The 9,111-nt window shown below is 41.4% G+C and overlaps 4 protein-coding genes across 4 annotated transcripts; all 4 read left to right on the forward strand.

The window, feature by feature from the left end:
- Positions 1–52: 52 nt before the first annotated feature.
- TM35_000023420 (tRNA pseudouridine synthase A) lies at positions 53–2,131 on the forward strand (the record flags this gene model as incomplete). Its single annotated transcript, XM_029021660.1, has 1 exon — positions 53–2,131. One exon carries the CDS (start codon positions 53–55, stop codon positions 2,129–2,131), a length of 2,079 nt encoding a protein of 692 aa, XP_028887082.1.
- Positions 2,132–2,648: 517 nt separating this feature from the next.
- TM35_000023430 (proteasome beta 5 subunit) lies at positions 2,649–3,584 on the forward strand (the record flags this gene model as incomplete). The annotated part of the gene is made up of 1 exon (XM_029021661.1): positions 2,649–3,584. One exon carries the CDS (start codon positions 2,649–2,651, stop codon positions 3,582–3,584), a length of 936 nt encoding a protein of 311 aa, XP_028887083.1.
- Positions 3,585–3,915: 331 nt separating this feature from the next.
- On the forward strand, positions 3,916–4,533 carry TM35_000023440 (universal minicircle sequence binding protein (UMSBP); the record flags this gene model as incomplete). The annotated part of the gene is made up of 1 exon (XM_029021662.1): positions 3,916–4,533. The coding sequence occupies one exon, from the start codon at positions 3,916–3,918 to the stop codon at positions 4,531–4,533; it is 618 nt and encodes a 205-aa protein (XP_028887084.1).
- A 2,287-nt stretch (positions 4,534–6,820) lies between these two features.
- On the forward strand, positions 6,821–7,405 carry TM35_000023450 (poly-zinc finger protein 2; the record flags this gene model as incomplete). Its single annotated transcript, XM_029021663.1, has 1 exon — positions 6,821–7,405. One exon carries the CDS (start codon positions 6,821–6,823, stop codon positions 7,403–7,405), a length of 585 nt encoding a protein of 194 aa, XP_028887085.1.
- Between the last annotated feature and the right edge of the window lie 1,706 nt (positions 7,406–9,111).

Genomic DNA, 9,111 nt, shown 5'->3' on the forward strand with positions numbered 1-9,111 from the left:
AAAAAAAAAAAAAAGGAGGTAAAACGTACGCCAAGAAGAAGAAGGGGTTTTAATGATGCGTCGTTTATCGTCCACACTACCTGTGTCTTTATTGTTCTTCTTATGTCAACAACAAGAGCAGCAACAACGACAATTGCACTCTGGTAGGGAAAATACACCAAAGAGACGTGGAGCTCCTCATCTTCGCCGAAAAGTATCACCTACGGCCTCTGCCTTAGAGCATAGTGAAGATGTGGCACAACGTGAGGAACGATTAGACGTTGAAAAACATTTTCCAATTGCCATGTCACACCTTAAAATGCCACCAGTTACATCATATGCAGCTGATGAACGAAAGAAACAAGAGTGGAAAGATATTGTACGTACAGTGAATGCTGATGGACACCGCTTTTCAAAGGATGATAGTGGAGTTCCTCCCTCCTTTTTTGATCAAGGTAGTGTTGATATTCGTAGTAAAACCGCAAGGTATACAGCCTCTTCAGCAGCAACATATTCACGAAGGGATGTTGTCTCACCGGATGTGCTACAACTCTCTGGTGGTACTTTACGACAGCATGGAATGGCCCTTGCAGATGAGAGTAATGCATCGCCTGCTGATGCCACTATTGAAGCTGAAAGTGATGAGGAAAAAAATGTATACGGTGATACACCTTTGCAACTGACAGATATGCTTAAGGAGCGATTGATGGAGCTTAAAGCAGAGAAGTTACGTGAAGATCGTATTGACACCTATTTACCCCGTCGTTTAAGACTCTTATCAGATGATGAGTTACAACAGCAACATCAGCAACAGGAAGAAAAAGAAAAAAAAGAGGAAGCGGAAGGTTTAAAAAGTTTAAAACGTAGTCGATTAAAAAAAGCACCTACCAACTTGGCAGATGTTATTGTGGGAGATGTTAATGATGATGTTAGTGATATTACAAGTGATAATCAATTAATGTCCAAATCCCAAAGTGTTTCTACTGCTATGAATGACATTATTCGAAAATCAGCAGATTTAATTCCTGGTGGTTCATCCTATGATCCACTTAGTGGACGTGTAGGAAATTATGATACAGTTCTTGAGAACGATTCAACTATTCCTGATGGATCTGTTTATCTCCTTCGCTGTTTACCACGTGCTGGTTTTTGTAGTCGTCGTGAAGCTCTAACTATTATTGCTAGTGGTCAGGTACGAGTTGATAATGTAGTGGAAAGGAATCCTTTTCGTTTAGTTAGGGCTGAAAATAACATTCATGTGGCTTCTCATAGTGGTCGACTCAGATTTGCACCACCACGACTCTGGATGTACCACAAACCAGCACATGTAATTGTATCTAGAAATGATGTAGCCGGTCGTACATTAATTACTAAACATGCCCGAATATTAGGTATGGATCACCTTGTCCCTGTTGGATCTCTTCCTATGCGAGCTCATGGATTACTTCTTCTTACAAATGATGGTGAACTTTCCCGTTTTCTTGAAAATCCAAAATCTATGATACAGCGGACATACCTCCTACGTGTACGTCCTGCTATTGATCCTGTTTTAGCCCATAAACTAAACACTGAGGGTTTGATAGTAAATGGTAAACGATGGGATAATGTTGAATTTTTAGTTAATCCAGCAATGAAATCACGTTTCTCTCTTAAAATTAAAATACGAGGTGAAACTTTGCCAGTTTCTCACATTATGCAGCACCTTGGACGAAATGTGGAACGTGGAGGTCGTATATCTTTTGGTCCATTCTCAATCAGTGGGCTTCCTGTAGGTTCTGTACGTGAGGTGACGGTTCCACCACACTATACTAAACATTCAGGTGCTGTTTGGAAAGAATTTATCGAACGTGATTGGCCCTTTTTTCGACGTCAGCGTGTATCACGTCTCCGTCGATTATCTCGTTACCGTGAGTTAACTCCGAAGGAGTTGGAGGAGCTTGATAACTTTACATATGAAGAATTAAAAGATGCATTGAATTTTGAATCACAAGAATTAAAGGAAGCATCTATGGAGAAAATTCGACACATGTCTGTTAGACCATCATTAGATGAAAAACCATTACCCAATGACCTTGGAGTTGTTGACATTGACGGTGTTGCTGAGATTCCTGAGGAGGATGAAATTATTGAAGACATCACGGCAGTTATGTAGGTGGTTTCAGTTTTTTTTTTGTTGTCTATTACTACTATTATTATTGTTGTCATACGTCTGGTGGTTTTTCGTTTTTGGGGGGTCATGAGGAGAGGGTCAGTCTTTTTTTTTCTTTACAGAGAACTTATCCATTCAAGGAATGATGGAATTTTTTATTCTTTCTCTTCTGCTGTTGATGCCGTGTATTTGTGATTGAATGAAACAAAAAAAACAAAACAAAACCACTCAGCAATTTAATATAATTTTCTGATTCTAGTTAACCTTATAATAACTTCATTTTATTGCTGATATTTTAATTGTTTTTTTTTTTCTTTTTTTTGATTTTAGTCTAAGATTCAGTAGAAAAAAAAAAAGGAAAAACCATATCTTTGCTCGTGATATATATATATATATACATACCTTGGTATATATATTGAAAAGAAGAAGGAATAAATAAAACAACCAAAAAGAAAGGCGGTTGAGAATAGGGAAGCCAAACCGAAACCAGTGAAAACACAAAAATTGCAATATATACAGAATGTTTGTCGACTTTGAAAGTGTTCTTCGCTCGGATTTCTCTCTTGATGACTGTCCACGCATTGGGCCGTTCACCTGGCACAATGTCTCTGGTGTGGATAATGACGATGACGGGGAGGAGGACGCACTCACGCTCAGCTCATACAGCTCTTTCGGACCTCGCGCCACTCGTCACAGTGACATGAGTGTTTTTCCCTCTACCGGGGAAAAACTGACAGAAGATCCTCTGAGTACCAGTAACGGCCTTCAAAGTGACACTCGTGTCTGGAAGTTGATGAAGTCATGTCCAGTACCTCGCAGTGTTCCAGAGATTAATATGAAGAAAGGTACTACAACATTGGGATTTCACTTCGACGGTGGGATTATCATTGCAGTGGACTCGCGTGCATCTTCAGGACAGTACATTGCCTCCCAAACGGTTATGAAAGTACTGGAAATCAATGATTATCTCCTTGGAACTTTGGCAGGTGGTGCTGCAGATTGTCAATACTGGGAACGGGTGTTAGGCATGGAATGCCGACTCTGGGAATTACGTAACAACAGTCGTATTTCCGTGGCGGCGGCAAGCAAGATTTTGGCAAACATTACCTATTCGTACCGTAACTACGGATTATCAATGGGAACAATGGTGGCTGGTTGGGACCAATTTGGTCCTTCCCTCTACTACGTGGATGATAAAGGAACTCGTGTAAAGCATAACCTGTTCAGTGTTGGTTCAGGTTCCATCTACGCTTATGGTGTACTTGACCAAGGTTACCGCAATGATCTAACTGTTGAGGAAGCATGTGATCTTGCGCGTCGATCAATCTTTCACGCCACTTACCGCGACGGTGCATCTGGCGGTATTGTTACAGTTTACCACGTGCACAAGGGAGGATGGACGCAGATCTCACGTGATGATCAAACTAAACTATTTGATCGTTACTACCCACAATAGTTGCCAAAAAAAAAAGAAAAAAAGAAAATTGAACGAAAAGAAAGAAATGGAAAAATAAACACCACCACAACAGCAAAAAAAAAAGGAGTCTATTTATATATCCACGTGCAAAATGTAGGAGAAGAAGCACCAAAAAGTGATACAAGCATATCATCCCGCAATCACAGGTGATTCTTGCCCAAACTGGAGCTTTCAAGCCAGAAAGAAATTCGGACGGCACGGGTACCTAACACATGTATTGCTTTTTGCACAACCTTTTTTCTTTCCATCTTTCTAGAACTGAACAAGTAGTTCTACCCAACAAGCCCTACCCACTTTTTCCTTTACTACAATGACCGATGATGCTCCTATCACTAAGCGCTCCCGTGTTGAGGGTGGCGGCAGCACTTGTCACCGCTGTGGTGAGGCCGGACATTTTGCACGCGAGTGCCCAAATGTGCCTCCTGGCACCACAGGTGACCGCGCCTGCTATAACTGCGGGCAGACCGGCCATATGAGCCGCGAATGCCCCACGAAAGCTCCTGGTGGTGCTGGCGGTCGCGCCTGCTACAACTGTGGTGAGACTGGCCACCTTAGCCGTGAATGCCCCACGAAAACTGCTGGTGGTGCCGGTGGTGCTGGCGGTCGCGCCTGCTATAACTGTGGTGAGACTGGCCACCTTAGCCGTGAATGCCCCACGAAAACTGCTGGTGGTGCCGGTGGTGCTGGTGGTCGCGCCTGCTATAACTGTGGTCAGTCTGGCCACATGAGCCGCGAATGCCCCAACCGTGGTGGTGATGGATACCGCGGCGCCCCCCGCAGCCGTGCGTGCTACCACTGCCAGCAGGAGGGACACCTCGCACGCGACTGCCCCACCGCTCCGGCCGGTGGTGCGCCCCGTGGTGGTGATGCCACATGCTACAACTGCGGTCAGCCCGGCCACATCAGCCGTGCCTGCCCCTCGAAGTAAGAAGGCAGAGAAGGAAAGGAGGGAGCATATGTACAACAAAGGCTTGCTGGTCGGTTCGGCGATGAGTTGTTCAGTTCGGTAACAAGCACAACGTTAAATACGCCGTGTTTACGCTTCCTGGCGAGAGAGCTCTTCTCTTCCCCGATGGTACTCACATTGGTCTATCGGAGAAGGAATGAGTTAGTCCTCCATAATAGGAAATAAAGGAGTTCGCTGGGAGGAGCAGCAAACTAATCAAGGAGAAATAGTTGTCCATCCCAAACTCTGTGTAGCACGGAGAGTAAAATTGCTAATTGTAAGGGAATTGGTTTTCTTCCTTCTTTTGTTTTGCGTCTATTGTAAGGTGTTCGGAGAGAGAGAGAGGAGAGGTGGTGTTTGACTGAGTTCTGGTGCTGTGATGGGATCACTTGACGGTAAAAGATAGCATTCTGTGCCTGTGGTGCTGTTTTTTTCCTCCTAGTGCTATATCGTGTTGTCGACTTCGTGTCAGTCAGCGCCATAGTATTCTTTTCCTTTAGTTCTTTGTTTCATTGATCAGTGAGAGACTTCGAATAGACTAATGGAGGAGCGGGAAGAGAAAAAAAAAAAAAAAATAAAAGGAACTAAGAAATAAGAGGAGGTGTAAGGAAAGTCATGAAAGGAAAAAGGAATACATAACTTTTTTGTTTCCCCTTCTTTAATTATCTGCGGTATATCGGTGTTTTTGGTGTTGTTGTTGTTGTCTTTGTTTGTTCTTGGCAGTCTCTTTGGACCGGTGGGTTATTTTTTTTTTTTTCTGTTTTCTCCTTGTGCGTCTCTTTTTTTTCTCCTTATTTTCGTTTTGCTTTGTGTCGTTTGCCTCGATGGAATCCTTTTCGCACTCGCTCTATGTATTTTTGTGTGTTTGTCTGCAGGGTATGTTGAGCGGGGGTTTTGAGAGGTGCAGCCTGGTGACGAAGTGAAGGGTTATCATTTGTTTTTTCTTTGCTTTCTCTGAACTTGTGTGCGTGTGCGCGTGTACAATGTGTCTGTATTTGTTAGCGTTCCTTTTATATCTGCCTCGTAGTGGGTTGATGGTGGTTTCGAAAAAAACAATACAAACGCGTAAGAAATAAATGAATGATTTCTTTTAATTTCTTAACGATTGAACGGCAGTTTCAGTGCAGGCTAGAGAAGAAAAAGAAAAAAAAAGGCGCAGATGATACTAATAAGGAAGGTGGAAAAGTAAATATTTTTTTGCTTATAAAATTACACGACAATCAATTAATCGTTTGTACTAAGAAGGAAGGGTAATAACAAGTATAGTTTGGCGTTGGAGTTTTGTTTGACGGGTAACATGTTGCTTCAGTTTATCAGCGGTTGCAGGAGGTGGTGGATAAAGGGGTTCGTGTTCTTTAAAATAAGAACGTGGGAAAAGTGTCAATGGTTGGGGTCTTGGGGTATAGGACCTTCTTTGCTTGGCGTCGTGGGAGTTGGAAATGTGCTGAGGTTGAGCTTCATGGTGGGACGCAGAGTGGACGGGTGTAATGCCAAAAAAATATGGGATTAATTGGACTTGGAGGCTCTTTTCCCATTCTTGGAGTGCTGATTGTACTGGTGGTGGTGGTGGTGTTTTCTCACCTGTAATTTTTTTTTTTTTTTTGGTTACTTTCGCTAGTTCTGGGAACTGGCGATTTGTTTTAAATTGGGTTTTTATTATGGGAGTTTGCATTGTATATTTTTTTGGAGTTTTATGGTTTTCTTCTATTTTATTATGATGTGATTTTTTTTTTTAGTTGCACTGGTCCTTCCTCTGTATAGGCGAATGTTGTAGAACGGAGAGGCCGTTTGTGTGTCTTTAGAGCTGGTTCAGTTTTACTCATTTGCTTTACTGATGTTTTTAATGTCTTTTTTCTTTGGAGTTACTTTTCCGTTTTACTTCTCTTTTTTTGTTATTTTTTTTTGAATATGTTTTTTTTTTTTTTTTCAACTTCTTTTGTTGTTGACTTTATACTGATGTACTAATTGCCGGTTCTGCAACGCTACAGAAAAGGAGATATAAAGAACGTGTAATTAAAGCCGTGAATTTGAGACGGGATAGCGCAAGGCGAGAAAGAGTAGCAACAAGAACAACAACGTGAAAAGTACCCATAAAAAACAAACAACCAAACAAGGAGTTAATAAATAGAAAAAAAAAAAAAAATTCATTCTCTGTGCTTTTATTTGTGATCCCTTTGCTTATTATTTCTATTTATCTACGTGTCTCCCCCTCTTCATACCACCTTCTTACCTACCAGCTTTTTTACCTTACGTGTCTTTACTTTTGAGAATGGTTTGTTATCGCTGTGGAGGTCTTGGCCACACGAGCCGCGACTGTCCAAAGCCGCCGGGCGAGTGCCTCTGTTTCCGCTGCGGGCAGCCCGGACACATGTGGAAGGACTGCACCAGCAACGTGGACGCGAAGGACGCCCCGTGTTTCATCTGCCACGAGCCCGGCCACCGCGCCCACAGCTGCCCACTCGCACCGCCGGAGGAAAACGTACGCCAGCCGTGTTATCGCTGCGGGGCGGAGGGACACATCTCGCGCGACTGCACAAACCCGCGACTTCCACGTTCTGAACAGCCGTGTTTTCATTGTCATCGAGCAGGACACTACGCACGCGAGTGTCCAGAGGTGATTGACAGCGTAAAGTGCAATAACTGCGGGCTCACAGGCCACATCGCACGCCGCTGCCCAGAGCGCACAAAGACAGCAAAGGCATCACTGTCATGCTTCCGATGCGGCGGTCAAGGTCATGTTGCACGCAACTGCCAGAATCCGCGTCCGCAAGGTGATGAGCAGCAGTGCTACGTCTGTGGAGAGAAGGGACATTTCGCACACGACTGCAAGAACCCAGGGATGATGATCGTGTAACTCAACTCTCAAACGTTGTGAAGTCGTTATCTGTGTTTTTTTTTTTTGGTTTTTTTTTTTTTTTTTTTAGTTTTTTAACGTTTCTAGCTGTTTTTTTTCTCTTGAAAGTGTGTCCTTTTTTGTCTGAACGCGAGCATATATATATGTAATTGTCTGTGTGTGTATGTGTCTGTTTCTTCAATATCCTGGTGTGGTTTGGAGCACTTCCCTTTATAATCGTCTCTGACATGATGGCAGAGGGTTTGATGGAAAGGTCAGCGATAACTGCATCCGTCTTCTGAAACGAGAAGAGGGAACTGGTAAAACCAGATGTGAACGAAAAGTAGAAAAAGAAGAACAGACAACACATGATTACATGTGTACATGTGCAATTTAGTATATCCTCTTTAGAAAAACAAAAAAAAAAATATATGGAAATGTGAGGGGGAAAGGAAAACGAAGAATACGAGTTGCATTGCGAGCGTTCAGAGCATGGAATCATCCATCCATACATATATATAGAGAGAGAGAGTACACCGACTTGAGGCGAAACACCGTCTGTTTATGGATAAAAAAAAACATAGGGGAAAAATGGCGACATTAGCGGTAGAACACGTAAAGGTTTATGAGGAACTACGTTGAAACATTCAAAAAGTAGTAGGAAAAAAAAGATAAAAAGTAAAAAAAAAGACTTCATATACTTACCAAATCATACGGACAAAGATGAGAAGAAAAAAAAAAACTCAAAAAGATCGTCAAAAAGGGTAGAGGGAACATGAAAAGAAAAAGTACAAGAACCGCGGCTAAACAAAAAAAAAAAAGAGACTAGTGCGGTGAAGTTTTCCTGAGACCCTTTTTTTTTTCGTTCTTTTTTTGCAGGAGAGAAGGATTGGGTGTTCTTATGGAAACGTTTTTGAGTTTGAGGAATAACATCCTTCGTAACCACGGGAAAAATAACAACAACAAAAAATTGGACAATCAAGAAAAAGGAAAAAAAAAAAAAAAATGAAATAAACAAACCAAGAAAAGGAAGGTAAAAAGAAAAACAAAGAGAATAAACGAGAAAAAAGGAAAAATCGAGAATAAGATAATGCAGATATCCATTCACTTTCAAGAGCAAAAAAAAAAATAATAATAATTAACAACGGTATGATGTTTATGTGTCAATATATTACATCTATACAGTTGAAAAATTATACGAAGAAATGAAAGAAAAAAACGCGAGGTGATATGTATATGCATATGATTTTCTTTCTCCGTCTGTCCGTAGTGCTTGGGTATTTTGCATTTTAGAGCATCTCAGGGGAAGTATTTTTCGAGTTTTTTTTTTTTTTTTATTTACTCTTTTTTTTCTCTGGTTTTATTTTCTATCACTGTGGGTGGGAGTGTGGTTTCTTTGGTTTTGCAAGGTGCGCTCATTCATCATCCCGGATCGAAGGGATGGGAATAAATTAGAGAAATGAGGCACTGTCACAGTTTTTTTTAAAAAAAAAAAAAAAAAAAAAAAAAAAAGAATAAAATAATTGTTTTTTTTTTTTCCAAGAAGTGATGACGATCCTTACTGAACCAGAAAAAGGAAATTGATGCAAAAAGTAAAACAAAAGGAAGCTGTAGACGAAGAGGAAACATATTTACTATGTATTTGGTAAACGAGGATATGAGGGAGTGGGGAGGGTAAGGATTGTTTCTTTATGGGATTTTTGTGTTTTTTTGTTTTTTTTTTTTTT

Source organism: Trypanosoma theileri (assembly GCF_002087225.1).
Source record: "Trypanosoma theileri isolate Edinburgh chromosome Unknown TM35_Tth_2_V1, whole genome shotgun sequence".
Classification (NCBI taxonomy): domain Eukaryota; phylum Euglenozoa; class Kinetoplastea; order Trypanosomatida; family Trypanosomatidae; genus Trypanosoma; species Trypanosoma theileri.